Raw genomic sequence first — 22,739 nt, forward strand, 5'->3', positions numbered from 1 at the left:
GTTACAAGCCATCCCGGGAGCGCAAGCCATTTGCTCTTAGTTTTCTATTTAGAACAGCACGTACTGTGCAGACCATTCACATCAGACCCTCCCATGAAGCCTGACAGCCCGCTGAGAGCGCTTAGCAGAGCCCCAGTTGTATTACAGGAATTGGCCAGTGAAAGTTCCCTGTATGACTACAGCTCCTGAAAATGCCCGAATCTGAGCATACTGCTGATGACCAGAACCCTTTGTGAAGCCTAATTCCAATATTTGCATCAAAATGCACTCTGTTTTAAAAAAAAAACCGGCATGATAAAGTGATGGATGTAAACCATCACTGTGATTGCGATCCTATGGAAAACAAGCCGAAACACAGACAAAAAGAATTTCGCAGAGGTAGGAAATGTGATCGCTGGCTGAATGTGGGCCCAGAACCATGCGGCATGAATTTCAATTGTGGCTGTGGGCCCAGAACTATGCGGCATGATTTTCAAATTGTGGCTGCCTAATTTGAGCAGACCTGGACCAAACCCTACCCCTAGCCACTCACTCACGAAGAACAGGCCTGAGATGCACCTCCTCACAACTTTTCACCCGTTATGGCGAAAAGCAGTAGATTCGCCCAAGTAGGTTGGTTTTACAGCTTGTTCACACTGAGCTCTCACAAAGCACCCACCGGTGATAAAAGGTATCTAGCCTTTAAACTATATCCCTGAGATATCGGTGGGAAGCCCTCCCGTTGTGCGAGGTGCTTCAAAAATGCACTTTGAGGTTAATGGAAAGAAATACGCAACTATGGTGTACCCCCTTACCAGTCTTCGCTAGCAGACTTACCAATTACACCAATCGCATCACATGAGGTGCGAGGTGCTTCAAAAATGCACTTTGAGGTTAATGGAAAGAAATACGCAACTATGGTGTACCCCCTTACAAGTCTTCGCTAGCAGACTTACCAATTACACCAATCGCATCACATGAGGTAACCTTGGAATCACCCAAACAAGAGTGCCTACCATTGAGTGTACCCAGCTTAGAACCCGTTGCATCACATAGCACATATTGCCATATAAGACAAAACTTTGCAAATAGCCTGTCCATTGAGAGCGCGTATCTCCCCACCATATCCCGTACACGAGGGACATTGAGAATATACTCTAAGTTGGGAGCGCGTCGTGTTGCGTCGCGTTTGAAAACCGGTATAAAAATAGCTCAAACCTATTTGCGCTCCTCAAGGGAGCATAAGATGTGACTGTTTTCGCCTGCGACTTGTTCAATTTAAATGTTAAAGCGCGAACCCGGCCCAAGGGTATTGACGCGCGTTACCCAAGCACCGGCTACATTACACTAGGACACGTTCATGTACCACTGTTAATATGGACAGAGAGATTTGTCCCATTCTCACAGGATGTGGACGCTGCACCGAAGCTTGAACCCTGGTTTCCAACACCAAAATCGGCAGCTCCATCTACCAAACGACATTCTCTCCTTTATCGCGGCATATTTGCCATAAAAGCATATAAAACATCCAAGGACAGACAATACTGCTTTGTTAACATTGATCGTCACATCATAACATCAATAAACCGAATTGTGTGATAACAACCTAAAAGTTGCTCCTCATAACAGAAATGTAATTTCACATTGAACATTAAATGCCCATTAGAGGGCGACAAACTCATAACGTTGTCTGATTTGTAGCGCGCGCCTAATAAAGCAACCCTCTCAGACCCTAACCATTAGGCTACAGTGACTCTTATGGAGCGCAGCCTGCTGCAGTTCCCACCTTGCGTGCGGCTTAAAACATTGCCCAGGCACTACTGGCAGAGCTATACTACAATCGAGATTAAATCCGACTGAGCTACACAATATTCCAGTAATTCTGCCCTTAAATGCACAATGCAAATATCCGCCCGATTAATTGTATGTGATTCTGTGGAAAAATGAGGCACGAACTGACAATCTCTGCGTGGCTCCCTGCATGAACTGCTGCACAAGAACACGCGCTAACCAATCGCGCCACCGGAGCTCACTCCTTCCTCTTCAGTGAAGCGCAACTGCCCCGCTGCCCCCACACCGGCTGAAACAACAAACTCGAAGCACGGTCGAATCGAAATACCCTTAAATGAAATCGTAGCCATACTGCATTGCGCCAGACATGTTGCATTTGTATCGCCCTTGTACCCGCTGCCATTTGTAATTTTCCTAATTCCATAGCCCCCGCCATTACAAATTACGCTGCTACCCAGTGCGTGCTCACCATCCTTAACAGAAAGGCCAACTGAACTAAGAAGCCACTCTCAAGACAAGCCCACCAATGCCAACAATTAAGTAACACAACCAATACTGAGGCGGGAGCGGGAATACTTACACTCCGGTCCCCCCTGCTGTACCAACGTTGCTAAGGCTGTCCACTATTCCGCGCAGGCTCCGGCTCGACGTCCTCCTCCATTTGCGTTGCAAGGTCAGCTGCTCTTCTCGCGAAACAGCTACTGGACGCGCACCTGCTTCTCCGGTCCCGAACGCCACCGCCAATGAAAGCCTTCCGCTGATCCGGCGATCGGCTCCCCCCAACAGCCCCCGCAGCGATACTGCTCCTTCTAGGAGACACCGATGAAATCTCCGACCCCGAACCTGCAGGGAAACAAAAACAGCAAACAAAATAGTTAGCAGCCCCCCAGGGGCTGCGTCCGGATGGCCGAGAACGCGGGACCAAGAGAACGCGTCCCGCGCTCCCCGGCCTTTTATCATAGTACTGGGGGCAGGCCAGTTCTAACTGGCCTGTCCCCTGCCGCCCCCTTGACCCGGAAGCACATTAATTGCTTCCGGGCCAAGGGTTCCCTGCCGCCACCCAATCCCGGCCGTGACGCGCCATTCGCGTCATGCTGACGCGGTGGACGCGCCGGGCCGGGCCAACAGGCGAGGGGGGGGGAGGGGGTCGGTGCCCCGCCATATCTGCGGCGGGGCCGATACCGGCCCCGCCTTTCCATTCTACCAAGTACTCATTTACTGTAAAATCCTAATCTTGTCACATTTCCTGTGCCTTAAAAGAGAAATCAAACAGAAGTCAAATGTCACAAACTGTTTTCCAGGGGAGCATGGTGTTTACTGTTCTTTCTCTGACTTCAAAGTTAGAGCATTTATGTGACAATCCTGCTGAGTAGCCATGTGAGAGGGTGTGTGTGTTGTTTTTTCTAGCACATAACAACAAGCATTTACAATGCAATGGTCTCGGCATTGTTAAAGTTAGAGCTAGTGGTATTGCTAATGACATTGTTTTTGTTTTTAAAACATTGAAAGAAACGGCATTGCTATTTACAATGTCAATAGCTTAATCTCTATTGGCATTATAATCGCCAATTATACAGAAATGTTACTCAGAGAAGCAACCGACAGTCCCTAATTCAGATATTACATTCAAGCAGAGAACACTTCACTTTTGAAGCAACAACCCGTGCAATGTTCGACTGCTGGACAGACAGGGAAGAGAAGTACTTTATTTGAGGCGGGGGAGAGGGGCAGGCACCCAGGAGCATTTCAAAGCGTGAAAGGTTGAGAGAACGCTGCTTGGTTGTAGCAGGAAGCAGGCCTTCCTGTAAGAGAGAGGAGAGAGCATAACTGTGCCTCGACTCACCAAATCTACACCCAGGTGTGCTTTTGTGAGGGCCTTCTTTCGAGTTTCAGACGCTAGAGCGCTGCGAGTTATCATCTCTGTGCATTCCCTTGCGGAGTAGATGTTGCCATGGAGTACTAAATCACTCACGTGACACAATTACGTTTGCCAAACGAGTTTATAAACGGTTAGAGTTAACGCTCCCAGCGCGTGCCCTGCTCGGCCGGAAGCTTGCCGAATTAGCTTCTACAAATACGCTGTCAATTCAAAATATCAGCACATTCTGTGCCTTGTTAGTACTTCTGTGCAAATGTTGGGTCGCTTAGTGAGTTCAGCATATTTTCTAAGAATGAGGACAGGGAGCAAAGTGATACCTCTTGCAGTGCAGGAAATGGCTTAGAGGTTTATGCAAATGCTGCAGAGATCTGTGAAGTGGCACTTGTAGAGCAATAAATGGGGGAGATGTAGTCTAACCGCCTGAGCAGCTGACTTTGGAATTTAGGGAGCGGAAAGGGAGGCACATTGAAATAAATAGGGGTGCACGAAATGAGCGCCATGTGTGTAATTACGCAGAACAAAATAGCGAAATTATGTGAAATGCAAATCTGTTATTTAGCACTATTTGGGGGCAAAATGCGCAAGGGCACATAATATGCTCAAAAAAAGTGCAAAAAAGAAAGCAATGTGAACAGCTGCTTGCGATCTGTGGGTCCCGAGAGTTAGAGGTATGTGAAAAAAAATGGATTTGAGGATATACGCGAGGGCATTGTGTTAACTGAATGCATGCCATTACCTAAAGACAAGTCTAAGGGGGGCCATGGATGGAGGTCCACTGCAGACTTTGACTCTGTGCCCAGAGTGCACAGGCTTTATGTATTTGTAATTACCCCCGCAGGGGCAAGGGGTGCAGGTCCGGTGAGCTGATCGTCAAGGCCGTGTAGACTGCTGTGAAAGCGCTCGGAAAGCGCCATAATGTTAATCTTGTTTGCAAGGGGCATATTATCAAGCTAGGCGATAAAATTATCGCCGCTTTAGCAGCGGAAAACCGCCGCAAAAACGGTGATAATGGGCTTGATAATATGCTCTATGGCATTCCAATTGAAGCCAAGGTTAGACGTCCTTCACATCTAACATGGGCTTCAATTGGAATTCCATAGAGCATATTATCAAGCCCATTATCGCCGGTTTAGCTGTAGTTTTCTGCCGCTAAAGCTGGCTTGATAATATGCCCCTTGTAAATATGGAGCAGCGTCAAAATCAATGAGTATTGTGGTAGAATGCCCACCACAACTCCCATTGCTCGCCCCTTTCACGCTAAGTATAGAGTGAAATGGTGCCTTATTATTAATATTTCAAAAACTTTCGTGATGAACTGTGGCAAAGGTAGTAAAAAGAGTAAAGATATCTACCTAAATGGGAACAAACTGGCTACTACATCTACTTACTCATACTTGGGAATACTTGTAGATGATAAGGGCACATGGAATCAAGCAATTACACTAAGAAAACTCCTTTTTACGAGAGCCACCACTGCCCTTGTCAATTTTTCCCAAAAATTAGGAAAAAGACCACCATTGGAAATGATCAAAATATATAATGCAAAATGTATGAGTGTAGCAACATACGGGGCAGGGATTTGGGGACACCGGAATGTCTTCGAACTGCAGAAAGTGGAAAATGCATTTTTAAGATATTTATTAGCGGTTCCGGCTTCAACATCCACTTTCGTCTGCCACGCTGAGTTGGGAGTTCCTTACATTACGGACATCATAAAAATTCAACCTATAACTTTATGGCACCGTATTTGGAAGTCAGAAACAAACCACTTTAATCAGTTAGTGCTCCAAGATGTTCTCAAACTCGACTACTGCCTCGAAATAAAATGGATCAAGTATGTGAAGGACTTTATGACAGATATTGGTAATCCTGAATATTTTAACAATCCTTTTTCCATGTCAGCAATTGCAAGGAAAGATTTCAAGAAACGCTGCATGAACCACATGGAGAGTCTGAGACTAACTAGTGAAGCCACAAAATTATCAGTGAGCCATAACCTAATGATATCTACTTCATTTGGCATGCAACCGTACCTTCAAAAAACAGACAAAAGATACGATAGATTTGTGCTCACCCGCTTCCGTCTGAATGTTTTTCATAGGCTGGTGACTTTTCCAACTGTCAACAATTGGTCAAACGAATTATTACACTGACCATGTGATTCCGTTTCTGAGCAAACAACTATTCATGTCATTTTATTTTGTAAATTTTATGAAGAATTGAGAAGGAAATGGTTAAAACCAATTTTTAAACTATGGGGAATTCGTCAATGTCGACCAGCATTCTTGGCTCTTCAATGTCTCGATAACGACTGCATAAACTATAACGTTATCGCTTTCTTAAAAAATCTGATTAAATGCAGAAATAGTATTGTTCTAGATTTATCGTGAATAGAACAAACTTTAGAAGAACGGTAGATATCTGTTACCAAACGTTGTTTTGGATTTATCCCCCAACTCATCCTAATAACGCAGTAGGGGGCATATGTTTCTTCTTTTTTGCTCCAAAAGCTGTAAACTCATTTTATCATTTTTATATATGGACTTTTAAACTTGGTAATACTGTTTTGTATATCTGTTGGGTGGATTACCATTATCGTCTACACATTACATTTAAATGTTTTTTAGTGAAAATGAAATGTTCTTTTTACAATGCACATACGCACAATGTTTTTGCACGTATTTGATCAAACAAACTAATAGTTCCTAGTTAGGCTCCAGGTGAACAGAGGGACAAATAGTACCATTGATATAAAGACATAGTTCCAAACGTTGTTTTGGACTTATCCCCCAACGCATCTTAATAATGCAGTAGGGGGCGTATGTTTCATCGTTCTTGATCCACAGTTTCACCTAATTTTAACAACTTAATAATCGGGTAGATAAATTTGAAATAATGACCTGCATATTTATTAGCTGTATTATTGTCACCGCTTTTCATAACCTTGTACCGTCTATCTCTCTTTTAAAGTATTACCTTTTTGGACTCATTTGTTACTTTCTTTATATATTTACAAACAGCAATCATGGAAATGAGTTTTCTCGGAATTATACTGTGTACATATAGGTTTTTACAAATTTTCTTTTATGTTTTATGTATTTAAAATGCTATGTTACAATGTATATGCTTTCATGGATTGAAATTAACTTTCCGAATAAAGCTTATTTTGATTTGATTTGATTTACAAGGCATAGTTAAGTCGCGCTAAGTGACTTAACGCTGTCTTGTAAATAAGGCAAAGCCCCTATCGCCACCAAATCATCAGGAAAATTGACCTTATGGTGGCGATAGGGATTTGTAAATATGCCCCACTGTTTTTTAACATTTCTATATATTTGGTATATTTGTATGCTACAAGATTCCATTTTGTACTGAGTTGTAGGATTCAAAAAGAAAACCTACGAATTCTTTATCTAGTCAATATGGCTTTCAGTAAATACCCAGGATAAAACAGAACCTAGGACCGACTAAGCATTCTAAACTCAGTCCTGGCAAAAATGATCAAACCAGCTCAGCTTTTTTCATCTCCTCGTACAATCTCTGTCTTTCTGTTCATCTATTCTCTCTACTTCTCTCCTCTCTCTCTGATCGTCTTCTCCTGTTACAACCGCCATAAACAAAAGGTGGTGTGGTGGGTGGGGTCGCGCAGGGGAGATTGAATATAAAAAATAAAAAATAAATACCTTTTGCCGCTGGCCACTCCAGAGTGGCGTCTCCTCATGCTGCTTCTCCTCTTCCTCCCTGCTGGTGCCAGCAGCCCCTGTGACAGACTCCCTGTCCAATCCCCGCACTGGTCTGAGCAGGCAGAAAAGACCCCCCAGACCAGGAAGCCTGTGGGGTTTCCACAGCCCAGCTGCTCAATGCAGCTGGGCTGGAGAAAACCGAGTGTCCATGTGTGTTATGGTCGGCCTGAGACGGACGGCCAAATCACATATGTGCACTTAGGGAGGGGAATTGACTAGCACTCCTCCAGCCATACCTTGGCCCGCCACTCCCAACAGCACTGGCTCAGAGTTGGCAAATGTAAATTAAAACAAAGCAAGAACATTGTTTTAATTTACATATGCTGGCTCTTAGCCAGTCAGTGGGGTGATGCTCCTCCGCCATTGCCGAGGAGCCACCACTGGCCTTCTCTCTACTTTCATCTTCCTTCTCTCTCTCTGGAAGCATCCCCATGCCTACCGCAGTTAACCTTGGGTAGCTACAGAAATTGACGAGGGCAGCAGCAGTGCCCCTGCACTTTCAAAACATGCCTCCAAGGGCTCCAGCCCACCAGGGAAATGCCCTGGGGAATATAAGGCCTGTCCGGCCCGGACAGCACCTGAGTCTGGGCTACATCAGCAAACACAGGGAGATGATGGCCTGAAACTATTCAGATACTCACACACCCCCAGTCACAGATCTGGGTTTAATCCATCATCGTTCTTTAGCTCACTCCGCCACCCCAGTTCAGACCCAGACATATGCAAGTCAGTCTTCACCCTGTTACTAATGGGAACAGCCCAGCCCGAACTGCCAAGCCTGGTCTTCCCCGCTTTGTCTGCCCTAAGTTGGCACTGTATGCCCAGATGTGGGTCCCTTGCTCACTTTGCCACTGGATTCAAGCTAGCCTGGCTGATGAGGGGCATAACCCCAAAATCGGTCGGGGTATGCTTGTTTCCGGTCCAGGGAAGACCTGGCTTGGCAATTTGGCATTGACTGTTCCTATGAGGACTGATGATAGTCACCATCCCCATCAACCATCATTTTCTATGATGAAAAAGTATTAGTGAGCTACAGCAAGACTTCAGCCGCTAAAGCCGACATAGCCCAATCATGTTTGAGGGTTTTTCTTCCAGTTGTGACTCCTGGGTCATCTGAGATACTTGTTTCCTATAGGCGTTTTTCATACAGTCAACAGTTCATGAACCAGGAACACAAAGCCCACTGTGATGAAACACAATCATTGTGCTTTAAATTCACAACAACAATGGTCTGCTCTTCCATTCTCAACAAGAGTAAATCGTTTTTTCGTGAAAGCAACTGAACATCTAATGTTGTGGCCATCTTGGAAAAAAATATACCATCACATGCTGTTTTCAAAATGCCACATAGAAATACTTAATACTATAGCTTTCACAAGTGGCTGTAGCTGTTGTGATCAGTAGCACACTGCCTTCCTTATTTAACTCTGATGACCCTAAAGATCATACGTCATCCACTCATGCGTCTCCTATACTGACCCAATCCTGAATATTCCTCTGGAGGTGTCCTGGCCTAGGATGCGTGCAGACAGCCACTGTAAGTAAAGGCAGTTTAGGTTTAGAGGAAGGACAGTCCCTATAAATAGGTTCTCCCATTTCCCACTGTTCCCTTCATACCTACATCTATGCCTTCGTGCTTCTAAACTTACCTAATGTGTCGTACCTCCCACACATCTCCGCAAGCTGCATTCGAAAGCCTTGATCTTGGCTCCCTTATTGCCTCCTCGACTGCTCAACTCCTGGGCCAAGCGGTTAGCTTCCTGATCGGTGCAGGCTGTTACCAACATGCTGGACCTCTCAGCTCCAGACAAACCACTGCTTCATTTGCTGCAGGTCACTGCATCTGGTCCCCTTAGAGCACGCCTTATAGTCACTCCAGTCTTATCACCACGGTGACCAGCAGGCACATCACTCTCATCTGTTCTTGCGGTTCTTAGGGAACACAGTACCACTCTGTTTGATGGACTAAAACTGGTCTCAGTGAATGGAATTCTGCTCTGATTGACTGAAGATCCTGTTGCCCATTGCAATGACCTAACGCTGCCTAGCATCACCAAACAGTCTTTCTCAACTAGGAAAGGACATTGCGTCTGGGAGAGGTTGTGACCTCAACTTTTGCGCTCGCAACATTACACAACATTCTGCCATTTTGTGCGTGAGATAGGAAGTTCCGAACATCAGTGAATTCTTATCAACTCTTAAAGTTAGACATCTTGCTGTGTTAATCTGATTTTACTGCCAGACTGAATCCCTGGTAATGATCTAAAATTATAATTTCTTGCCTGGGCCTTTTAGATCATAACCCGCTTTATCCTCCCTCTGACTTAAGCAATTCTCGAATTTGTGTGCATACCTGACCAAGGTCATCTTAAATATGTGCCTCCACCCAACCCCCTGGCCACACCCATCATCCATCAAGTCTACTTCCGTCCCTATTTGATAAGCACCAACAATGCAAATGCCGACACCAACAATCTCATTACTATTAACTACATCTACCCCCCATCCCCTGTCAGAAAATAGCACCAACTTTTCCTCTAAATTGCATGCTTTACAATGTCAAAAATCACCATACTCCTCATTAGCATCATGCTCGACCTTCTCTGTACCACAGAATCCCAATGGACAACTTGAACTAGGACATGGCATCCCCATCACCCACAAGGATAACCTTGAATGCAGAACTGTCCTCACCACAATCTTCAACATTTTTGAATGGCTTAAAATTACCATCGTATTGTTTCCAGGCAACACAATCTACCTGCACACTACCTACCACCCTGCCAACCCCAAAACTAGCTTCACTGCTCAGATTAACAAGCACAACACCTTCTGTCAAAAACTAACAACCTCAAATATATTTGTAACAGCCATCTTAATCTTGATTGGGCAAGGGCAAATGCAGACCTCAGTGAATCTCTTACTCTTCCACGACCTCCACCGACAATCTTCAAGCCCTACACATAACGAAGGGAAATACTTTCTCTTATCTTTTCAGATCGTTTCAAAAATGAGGCTTCCCACCTATCCAAATTGATAGATAGACCAATTTTTCCCTCCCTTTCCTTAACCTTTCCACTACATCCTTTCAGGTCAATAAGTCTCTAATCGTGAAAAATGCAAAGTGTCCCAGGAGAGTTGACATGATTCCTTAGTGTCACTTTCACTTGAGTAACTGAACCTTCACGCTGACATCAAGTAGAGTGCAATTAATTAAAATAACTATAATGGCACCCTCCGAACAGCTGTTTACTCTGTAGTCCCCCTTTATCAAAGGAGAGCGCCGAAATACCCGGGCAAGCCATATTTTTCTGACTAGCTCTGTGAAAAAAAAAGTTTGATTAGATAGTAGAAAATGACTCACTGTAGGAAATCCACCTTTATTTGTTTCTACATTATTTTAATTAGTTGACTCTGGATATAAAGCATTTGGATCTCTGGGCTGATTGGGCCTGCTAAGCAGACCCTAACTGCATGTTTTCTTCCATAAAACATGGAAATCGTTTTTGTGTTGCCTACATTTACATGATTTTGATGCAAAGTGTAAAAAGCGTTGCATGAAAGTAGTTCTCAAATTTAATCCACAGGGAAAATCTTCTCCATTTATGTATTGGGTAAAACCTGTCATATGAGCTTAGCAGTAGCCATGTGGTAAACTGGAATAGGCTTTGGAGTCTTAAGTAAAAGAACACATCGTTTTTAACATTTAGAATTCTACATTCAACACTTTATATGTTAGCTACAACTAACCGAGCTGCAATGTGCTTAAATCTAAAATGAGCAAACAGTCAGACATAATAGAAAAAAGTGCTTAATTATAAGTATGTTGGGGCAGCAAGGCTGCAACTTTTTAAAAAGGGACAGTTTTTAGCTAACTGTCTTGTGGTATGTAGTTATTAAAGCAAAATATATAGTTAAAAAATAAAATAAAAACATTAGTCACAATTATTTTTTATTATGTGGGCTGCTAAGTTGACTATTATAAAGTGGTCTCTGTATTCTATGCAGGGGCGTAGCTTCCGTTGGTGCAGCAGGTGCAGTGGCACCCGAAGTCTGAGGGGCCCACTCAACCCTCATTATTGCTATTGCATCAAGCAGCAGCTAGGGAGCCCCTTTCCTTCCTTGCACTAAGCCACATGACACACGGGGCTGCACAACTAATTTTATGCTGACCAAGCAGTGCTAGTAAGCGTAAATCACATGTAATTAGGGTCATTCACACCCTTTTCCCTGGAAGGGGATTGACTATACGCTGTTGATCAAAGTCCTCTAAGCACAAAGACCTCCCTGACACAGCTGATTGTCAGTGGAGACTCATGACACGTGCCTTCTTTGAAGGAGCCGCATAGACAACAATTAACATCTCATCAGTGGAGAAGTGTGGCTCAATGGTTAGAGTGGCAGACCCTGATGCAGAGATCTGGCCCAGGACCAGGGTTCAATTCCCACCTCGGCGGGTCTTGGGCTCTATTTCCTCGGACCTGATAATTCTCGCCTCGGTGCCTACTCTAATCATGGGTCCCACTCTGCAACTCTGGGCAATAGCTTGCTTAATCTCCACAATGGCCCCAACAGTGCTGGGGGTGCCCAGGAGTGGACATTTTGCAGGGAAAGTCAGGAAGGGTTCCACAGCAGTATGAGTACAGTGCCAGGTTGCCCCGTCACTGGGGCAGCAGTGCGCTTTACAAGTACAAAAATGTTGTTTCATCACATGGGGTTGGAGCAGGTGTGCCCAAGTGTAATGGGCTTTGTTTTTGATCTGATGGGGCTGGAATGGGGTAGTTTTGGGAGAAGTGTGGATATGGAGCTCAGACTCACTATTCCAGAAGCACAGAAAAGTCAGAGATACATTTTGCCATAAAGGGCCCAGCAATGGAAGGAATTATTTCATAGTGCAGTAAGAGATAGGAGATATCAAATGAGGTCTAGTTTCAATAGTATGTGTTTTAAAAAAAAAAAATTATTCGCATGGCAGCGTGGTGTAGTTTGAGCTTGTAAGATAGCACAACTCCCCCTGTTGCACCTCTAGTTTCTTAGCTTTAGGAACTTGATTCGTATAACTTTTTTTAGGTCTGATCACGGTAAAATACCTCAGCCAGTCATTACTTTTTAACAAGGCAGTTCCTTCTGCTGCAGTGCAGCCCTTGTTAACATGGGTCTAGCATGACATTAGAGTGTCCGCCATTTCCTTTAACTGCGACATGCTGAATATTAATTAACAGTTATTAGACCTTTTCTGCAGGGTCACCCCAAGCCTTTTACCTTCACCCCTCTTGTTTTGCTGAATTCGTTTTTGTTGGATTAAGCACTCTGCACACTATACCACTTCTAACTAGTGCTAAAGTGTTGCGCTCTCTTTTTTAAGCATGGTAAATGTATCTTAACACAATTGCAGTTGTGCGTTTTCCACAAAATGTTGCATTTGCTGCACTTTCCACACAATGTACAATGTGCTGCATAATTTGCAGAGCTGAAAAAATGTTTCCAGCTAAAGGGATCAAAAGTCACTACAAAAAGGAGACACAGAATTGGAAAGCAGCAGCATACACTTTGCAAAAACCTAACCGGTCTTTTTTGAGCTTCTGATTGCTGTAGTAAGATGTCACACACATCTAAAAAAAATTGCAGTTTTGTCCTTATGGTGGTAATGCTCCCAAAGGATGGCTGACAAAAAGGTTTGTGTCTGTAGCATGCGAAAAATCCTTGCATGTTTAAATGTAATTCAAGCATGGTGTAATTCAATATGTAAATGTTTGTCATCATTTGGACAGAGTAATCTTACTCCACAGACACTGTTTTAAAAGTATCAGTTGAATCAAGAGAACACTCTGAGTTCAGAAGAATCCAAAATACTTTATTTCTCATTTTAAGATCTGGCGTCTTGAATCTTACAGCGCTTCCTAGTGAGGCACTTACATCACAATTTCGTACTGAACAATAATGTTCTGCTAGGTTGTCTGTTCATCCAATCTAGAGTGAACATATGTTGCAATACAATTTTACAATACAATTATAAAACATAACTGGAATGTGCAGCGTAAAACAGGCGCATCTTTTCTGGTGAATTATTAAGTGTTACATACACTATGTCAGTGTAGGACTTAGAAAGGACAGTGTAAATAATATGGTGCTTCTGTTCTTCCGTCTAAAATAACATCATTGCTTGTTGGTCAATGACATACAAATATTAGCTGCTGAAAGCGTGCTATGTGTTTTCTTAGGAAACATTTGTATTTTCCATGGCCCTGAGATCCATTTTGCAATAATGTGCATACAAATTCCAAAATGTGTGAACTAATAACACCACATAATGTGCTGCATAATACTGCATAATTTGCCTTTATTTGCTGCATAATGTATCCAAACCTGCCAGTTCATTTGATCCTCCATTCCTGCATAATTCAAGTGCTGTGTGCAGAGACCTCCTTGGGACAAAAGAGGTGACAGGAAAACTATCAGCTAGAAGAATTATCTCTGCCTGGTGAAAGACTAACGAGGAGAGAGTCCTTTTCCTTATCTCTAAACCTGAAAATCTTCTCTGAGGGTGAGTCACGCTGATCTCTGTCAGACCCACAAGGGAAAGAAGGCCCAGGATGTGACTGGGACAAAACCACCTGAAGTGACAAATGCCCATATTTATGACCCGGTTTGCGTCGCTCTTGCCCCACGCTACATGGTGCAAGAGTGCTGCAAACCTTAAGTCATATTTTTGAAGCCACGCGAAGCCCCTTTGCATAGCTTTGAGTGGCTCCAAAAATAAGGAGTAACGCAACGCAACACAGCGCAAATCACTGAGTTGCATTACTCTACCCTAGGTAAACGATCCATGGGCATTGCATGGGTGGTCTCATGGAACTCCCATGGTTTTTGACTCATTCCCAGATTTACAGGACCTTATAAACTTGGGAATGCGCCAAAAAGACACTCCTCCCTAGGAGAAGCGTAACAAGAAGAAATATCTTTTTATCTCCTCGTTTTTTCCTCTTTCTTGTGTGCTGCATTCTGCAACACAAATAGAAAGAGGTAAAAGCCTCTCAGGATTGTTTTTGTGCAGGAAGGTGCCTCTTCCTGCACAAAACAATCCTTCCTACAACACAGGCACCCTTGTAACTGCGTTGGCATAAGGCTGCAAAGACAGCCAGCGCAAGGGAAAAGGACATGAATGTACAGTATTGGATGAATATGGCACATTCTTGCCCTTCCCATGTGTTGCAGGGAAGTGCAGAAAGGTGGCTTGCTATGCTGCCCTGCACCACTAAACTCATAAATATGGCCCACAGTGTCTTACTAAGACTGGGACAATGTGACCAATGCACGAACCAGAGACAGTTCCAATTGCCTCGAAGAAAACCAGGAAGACCAATGATGACTGAACTTTTGGTTGTGGTGCTGAAGGAAAATGAATAAAAGTATTTTTCCTTCATCAGCCCATGCCCTGTGGCCTGTAAAATCTACCTTGGGATTGTGTGGACTTTTGGAGCACCTATGATGCAAGTTACCAAATGTTTGAGGAAAGTTGGATCTCTGAAACTTTCCACATCTGGATAGATCGGGCGAGCTGCCGAACCTGCTCGGCAAAGTCACAACTTTGTTGGCTATGATTTCTTGGTTTTGTCCCAATCAGAGCTTTTTGCTGCAAAAATTGGGGCTCCAACTGTACTATAAAAAAAAATGACCATGAGGAGAGATGCACTGCCGAAGCTCTTTGCAATGTCCCACTGAGGAATTGAGACTTACAAAAAAGGGGAAAAAAGTCCAAATGCAAATCTTTTGACAGAGATGAACCACCAATTCTCACCCGCCCTTCCTTGTTCGCTCATTGGCCATGACAGGTGCCCATGTCTCGGTTTCCCATAAATCTTGCCCTAGACACCAACATCCTGTATTCAACCTCGCCCCATCGCTGATTGGCATTAAAGGGTGCCTAGGTCCCAGCTAAATGCACTCCATTGACTTTCAGTGTAATTGTGGTTCCTATTGTTTTTTATGGAATAGTTTTAAATAAATTGCTCCTGATCCAAGTTTTCTATTTTAGGTATTTCAGTATAAATTTAGTCATAATATTCTATTCTTTGTAACTAAATTGATCTGGTAATTTTAACTTAATATTTTCTTTACTGTGGGTTTGCTTTGTGTTGCTGTTCATTTACCATATGCATTTTCTTTCCTGGGAAAGGGCTTGTTGCTTGTGTTACAAAGGGTAAGCTAAGGTTTCCTCATACACATCCATAGCATGACCTACATTGTTCCAATGTCGTGGAAGCTCATCTACTGGTCATACTAAGAGGTTGTCTCTCTATTCAATAGTTTAACAATTTGGTTTACTACAAAGGTGTAAAACCACATCTTTCTCACTCAATACCAAACTAAAAAGACTTAGGGGCTAATTACAATGTCGGGCGGACTTCAGTCCGTCCAACACGGTCTCGGTCCTGAGACCGTCCGACCTCTGGTCAGCGGTCCCGACTGCCTCATCAGGATGCGACAGAACACTGTTTGGTCACATTCCTGCAATTCCTTATTGGAATATGCATTACGACCACAAACCGGTCGCAATATATGCTCCTATAGGGAAATGGGAGGTGCTGTTCATCCCTGCACCCCGTGGCAGGCACCTCAATGTGCCTGGTTCGGGGTGCAGGCATTAACGCGGGGGAACAAAAGGTGCTACCTCGGCCCCCAACCAGAGGCCGCGCACCTAATGGGGCCCTACTGTGGGCCCCCAAACTCATTTTCAGACATGGTTTCCATATCGGACAGGCCAACATAGAAACCATGCCAGAAATCATACATCATATTCCCAAGGGTGGAAAGGCTTGCACTTTGGGATTACAAGCCAGTTCTGACTGGCCGACGGGCTCCTTGAGCCCATCGGAGACAAGCTGAAATAAACGGACGGTTTACTTTCTGACCGCCAGCATTGTAATGTGGCGTTCGGTAAGTAAACCAAGCTGTCGATTACAATGTGGCCCGGAAGGCTCCGACCATCCGTCTGACCCTTTACAGGCTGCATCGTAATCGGCCCCTTAGAAGGGAATATAAACCTGTCAGGCAGTTTGCAAAACCGAACAGTATCCCGAAACAAAATGTCACCTCATCAAACCCTGCCCGATTCCACTTCTGGCACAATCGCTCCAAACAAACACCCATTGACATAAGACAAAACCCAACTTTCCATCATTTTGTAATCTTTTAAACCCACCTTGTCTGTTTCATTTTGACCTAATTCTTCTCTTCCTTGCTAATAAATGAATCAACCTTCTTTCTTAATTGTATTCATGCTTTTAGTGTTCCTACCTAAATGGATTTTCTGAAATGCTACCATTACCTGCAATGTGTCAACTATTCTGACTTAATGCTAGCTTTTTATTTTATATGAGATAGATTGAGGTCTCTCTGAAGAGTTCTGATACACTCGCTGGTGCAAAAGTACTATAAAAACAGTTAAATTGTTAATAAAATACAAAGTTGGGTTTACAAAGTAAGATGACTTCTAGACAGAGTCCAAGAATTTTGCCACCTTTTAAATGTGGCATTTCTCATCTCCCCTCCCCTGGCACCGTGGCATTTTTGCTGTCTCCAATGAAAATAAAAATATGGTGCCTGCCTATGTTTGGTGTGTGGAGTAGTAACTCAAATTTTCTTATCTTAGAAAGGCAATGGAGAGGCCCAGAGAAGATGTCAAGTCCTCACCTTTTTATTGACTTTAATATGCATTTCTCTATAGGGAAGGTTAACATGATCTCAAGTAAGTCCTTAAATTTATGAAGGAGGTGATTCCATAAGTAAAAAGGTATTTTACGCTGGGCTCCACATGCAAGATCCTGGCACGTGCACATCACGCTGCAGCAAATCACATTCCATTTTGTTTACCTTTCTAAGTCATGGTAAAATGTGTCTCCTAAAAACTAAGCTACTTTGTTAAGACAAGGAAAGCATGTATGACTGCTATTATCAAGCGCATGTTGCGGCTTTGATGTATGACGTTATTGTTACATTTCAGGTCATCCACCTTTGGTTTGAGGAGTTTTCCCTGGAGGACACCTTGCTTTGCAGTGGGGACCATGTCGCCATCAGGGATAATTTGGCCATGCTTGGTGAGTCCTACACATCAAAAACTGCTATTTCACACACTTGTCGGTTCTCTGCTTAGTTGTCATCACGCAATATGCATACAGTCATGTCGGGCTGAGGCAGCAATGAATGCACAAAACCGAGCATCTAGGATGTTATTATATGAGTGTTAGGGTATGGATAATATTAGTAAATGTAAATATACTGAACAAACGTGGGTAATGAAACTATATAAGTTCTGAGTGAGGAAGGCTCACCAGTAACAAGTACATTTTAATTCGGGGAAGTGAAGGGAATATACATTAAACATCCTTTACAACTGGCAAAACCAGAAAATTCATACTGGCGGGCGCATCTTGGCCTTTCACCATTGCGGGCGGTGCTGCTGGCTGCAGCACCGCCCGCAATGGTAAAAGGGCGTGCACAGCATTTCCCTGCACCACGTGGCAGGTGCCACGCGGTGCCTGCCACTTCGTGCAAGGAACTGCAGGGGCCTGGCCCGAAATGGGCCCCCAAAGCCAATCCCCGCCAGCCCTTCTATGGCGGAAGGGCCTGTATACCACCCACATCATAATATGGCTGGCGCCACCATATTACTGACCCAGCACCGCCCGACCGGAACGATTGCCGACCGGCGGAAAAGCGGTGGACAGAGTTAGTGTCAGCTGCGATACCCACCGCCATCATAATACGGCGGGGGGGTATTTCTCGTTACAATGGCTTAACGGTCGCCACCGCCGGGTCAGCGGTGGCGATTTTTGCACCATCGTAATGAGCCCCATAGTAACTAATTGAGTACCTAAATGATTCCTGCACTCGGTGATGTGAATTGTAAAAATCTAATATAACAAAATAGTATTTGCAGAATTGTGTGATCTGCTTTGATGCCCGGTGTTTATTTTTGAAAAACAACATATTCTCTAAAGCAGGCAAACATCGAGCCTTCTTAGAATTCCACGCACTCCCATACTGTACAATCCTCTGAATAAAATTCCGGTAAATAAGGTGACCAGCTGAATCCCTGCCCCCTGGTGGTAGTTGCGCATGATGACAGCAACCGGCAGCAACAACGACTTCTTTGGCAAATATTAATCTAGTTTTCTTTCTTTTTCCATTTCTCAGGTAAATATTGTGGGCATACGATTCCGAAAAAAATGGTTTCCGTGGGTAACAAGCTGACCATTTTCTTTGCCAGCAACAGCAAAACGACGGACAAAGGATTTAAAGCGTTTTATGAAGCAATTGATCCAGCCAAGACTTCAGGTACAAATAGCAAAACAAAATCAAACTTGGATATAGGAAACCTGCAGCTTCTTATCTCTTTTTTTTCAATTTGTGTCAAAGTGATGTCAGCCAAAATCAAACAGGCAGTGGGACTACGGGGCTGCTGGGAATCTTTATACTTGGGTTGAAGGTGAGAGCCTGCCCTGCAGCAGACATGACCATGTGACACTTATACCATGATGGCAGAGACATTAATAAAGTAAAAACGAGTTAGCCTCAGTTAGGAGCTGTTCGAGACAATGTCAGTTTGAGAATTTGAGAAGTAAAGTGGACACCTTGGGCCTGATTCACAAAGATAAATGTACACTTTAGTGCAAGTTTACAGTTGTTTGCTATTCACAAAGGTATTTTACTAGTAATATCTTTACGACTGGGGAGTCTCTGCACATAAAAAGATAGGACAGGCCTATCTTTTTATGTGCATACACTCTGCAGTTGTAAAGATATTACTAGTGAAATACCTTTGTGAATAGCAAACCATCGTGATTGGTCTGAGTGCCATGGTTCAGTGCTCAGACAGGCAGTGGGAACCTGTGCCTGTTCCTCACCAGGCTGCGTATTGCAGCCTGGTGGGGAACATGCAAAGTGCGCATGACTGTTTGGCCGGCCCAAGACGGCCGGCCAAACAGTCATGCGCACTTGAATGCTCACCACTCCTCCCTTTGCTGGCTGCGGCACAGCCAAGCCCCGCCCCGTAAACAGGAAAAATAAAATGATAGTAACATAGTGTTATTATCCTTTTATTTTTCCTTTGTCCACTGCTCAAATGCAGTTGGGCAACGCTCCTCCAAAACCTGCCCTTCATCAGGGTTTCACAGGCCCCTCATGTCAAACAAGCAATGCCAAGGCAATAGTTCTGGCTTGCATTTTGAGTTCAGACTAAAGTATTTTAAAAAACTTACAGTAGAGAAAAACAAAGCAAAATATATTCTTTTCAATATGTAATGCATCTATGAGTAAATAATGGATGTGTGAATATTAATGTACTATTGAGATATAAAATAGAGCCCCGTACATCGTAGTGCAAGCATTTCTCCTGCAAAGCAATGCACGCTCTCTATAGGAGGCAAAATGATACATCCAACAGCTAATAGCAAGTTGTAAAAGAGTTTTACTCTTCTGGGCGGAGCCAAAATGCACTCTGTATATTTTAACCCCTTCGCCGCAGGGGTAATTCCCCCGTGGCGTGGGGGGGGGGGTCGGCGGTGGCGCTGTGCTCGTGACAAGCCCAGCTCGTCATGAGGCACAGTGGAGCTGTGCTCATGACGAGCTGGGCTCGTCACAACTCCGCCCACTAATTGATTCTCCCGCACAGGCGGGGAATCAATTACGCGTGGGAGTGGCGCGACCGTTATGACGAGCCCAGCTTGTCATGAGCACAGCTCCACTGTGCCTCATGACAAGCTGGGCTCATCATGAACACACAAGTGGTTCATGAATTGGTAACAATAGGACAAGGAGACAGATGCACTGCCAAGTTAAACTTAAAAAGTGAACCGACATACTAAAAGGATCCTATGAGTATGGTAATCAATTTGGAGTGAGTGGGTTTTTAAACAATTTAAATTTTAATGAAAAGGAAATTATGGATACATTTCGAATTAATCCACACTTCAGGCATTGGCCTTTTATGATAAATGTGTAAGGATTGGACCCTGCTTAAAACATGTTTAAAATAAGATGTTAGTGATGGAAGCTTTGACATTTCTATTATGTTCTTTTGTGGTTTTTGTATGGTGCAGTGTTTCTGTGTGGACAGTTTTGTCAGTTTCCTGTGCTCTTAGCACTTAAAGTTCAAGGAGGATTGTTGAGGTTTGTGGGGTTTTCCAATAGAGGATCCCATTGGTCGTTTGGGTGGACATCACGCTTGAAGGCTATCCCACCATCCTCTGCCATGAGTAAATGCGACTGATCTGGTTTGCCGGCTGACGGTGTTCTCTATGGTGTCTTGTGGTGGTGCTCCATGGAGGGTTAATGAAACCTTACCTCTGTCAGAAATATGAAACAGATTAAAAAGGTAAAAAATAGAAAAGTCATAGTGACTGTTATTGTCATTATAGGGTTTAATTCCTGTATGCACTGAAGGCAAGAGAAAGGAAAGTAAACAGGCCCACTACAAAAGCATCAGATCGGAAATTGGCCAAATCAATATTATTTTTTTATCTTAAATGAGAAGAAGCGGGAGGAACTCATAAAGTTTCTCTACTTGGGTGGAAAAGCCGAAATGTATTCTCAAGTAACTGTTCACCATTGGAACACCAATGATTGTCAATAATCGGAAACTCAATTTCAGCCGTCATTTTTTCCCCAGGAAGGTCATAGGATCCACCCATTCCCCAGTGCAGCTTAACGATGCTACGTTTTTTAACTCTTTTTTAAGTTGCACGATTGAGCTGTAGCTACATTTAGGCAACATTGCCACTTGTGGTGCTGACCATCTTCTCGCCTTCCTCCTGTACATATGGGGACAATGGGAAAAGAAAGAGCAGGAAGCCTAAATGACATTTGTGGTAGCCTCCCAAGATCATGGGGGTGCACTCCTGGATTTCCAATCACATCTGGAGTCCGGGAACCTCCCAGCAGGAAGGCTAGGTTGGCAGCTAACTAGCCCACCGTAGGCATCACTAAATACTTGAGCAGCATGGTGCTGTTCATTAAATATTCAGTGGCCCAGAATGCATCAGTATGATGCCGGTGATCGAACAGGAAAGCAATTAATACTCCCAAATACTTCACCTGCACACAGATGTAGGTCCTTATTACGAGTCTGGCGATCCACGACTCGCCAGACTTGCGGGGTGCGACAGTCTTCCGACCATTCTATTACAACTAGGGTGGTCAGGCCGCCCTGGGACCACTGGCGCAAAGGTCTTGAGGCCACAATATGCTTGTTGGGGGCCGCTGCAGCGCCGCCAAGCATATTACGAGTTTCCTTGCCATCATACTTTTCATGGTTGTGCAACCACCATGAAAAGTGTGGCGGTGAGGAAACAAATAGCACCCTACAAGGCCACCTTGGTCCACTGCGCCCTGGGATGCATGCAGGGGGGCACATGTTGTGCCCCCTTGAGGGCATACACCCCACTACCTGCACGGCATGGACCGCTGTGGGAACGCAAAAGAACCACCCGCCAGACCGGAGAACACTTCTAATCTGGCAGGGCAGTTCACCCATGGGTTTGGCAGTGTGGTAACAGGGCGGGCCCGCACCACCGAACTCATAATAAGCCCCTAAGAAAATAATTTGAGCAGCCCGCCCACTACCTTCAGGCTTTAAAAAAGAAGACTCTGGGGTTATGTCATATCTTTTGGTAAAATAAGAATACCTCTAAAAAAAATAGAAACGTTGCTATTTTCCACACGTTGCTCTGTCAATAGAAACAAGCATTGGAAATGCCAATAGGACTGACTACTTTATAAGTGATTTTTTGCTGATTGACGAGCTTGGATGTATTGTTTAGGTAGGTGAGTAAGTCAATGTGATAATGAGTCACGTTGGTTGAGCAGTAAGTGAACACATGGACGCTGAGCATGTGGCTCAGCACTTTAATAAGCATGGGGTGAGTGAGTTCATAGGGGGATAAATCTTAAAATAAGTGAGTGGATGGATGGATGGCTCAATACATGAGTGCAAAGATGAACGCGGACAAGTTACACAAGTATCTTACATCTGGCTGCCTCATACCACAATAGTAACAGTGTTATTAAAATGCCAAGAATGGCCAACGATGCCAGTGCCAGCCTCACACCAGGCCTATGGATGGCCATGACAAGAGTGCACCATTTGGAAACATTTGCTAGTATTGCAATAAATCCTCTTCATATGTAAATGACATATGGAGTCATTATGCAAGCTGAGCTGTCCACTGAGCCCGCCTGGGCACAGCAGGCCACACCACCGCTCTCCCCTCTGTACAGCACCGGCTCTATTATTTATGAACCATGTGCTTGGCAATTAATTTCTGCCAAACGTATTCCCACTGGCATGG

General features: G+C 44.1%; 1 protein-coding gene across 1 annotated transcript in view; it reads left to right on the plus strand.

Moving 5' to 3' along the window:
- The window catches only part of LOC146866318 (ovochymase-2-like), a 537,690-nt gene that overhangs the window by 180,359 nt on the left and 334,592 nt on the right, over positions 1–22,739 (plus strand). Inside the window, exons 3-4 of the mRNA XM_085635459.1 lie at positions 17,396–17,489; positions 18,589–18,729. Of these exons, the coding sequence (XP_085491585.1) occupies positions 17,396–17,489; positions 18,589–18,729 (235 nt within the window). The remainder of the gene's footprint in view (positions 1–17,395; positions 17,490–18,588; positions 18,730–22,739) is intronic.

Source organism: Triturus cristatus, chromosome 2_1, assembly GCF_964204655.1.
Source record: "Triturus cristatus chromosome 2_1, aTriCri1.1, whole genome shotgun sequence".
NCBI classification, from domain to species: domain Eukaryota; kingdom Metazoa; phylum Chordata; class Amphibia; order Caudata; family Salamandridae; genus Triturus; species Triturus cristatus.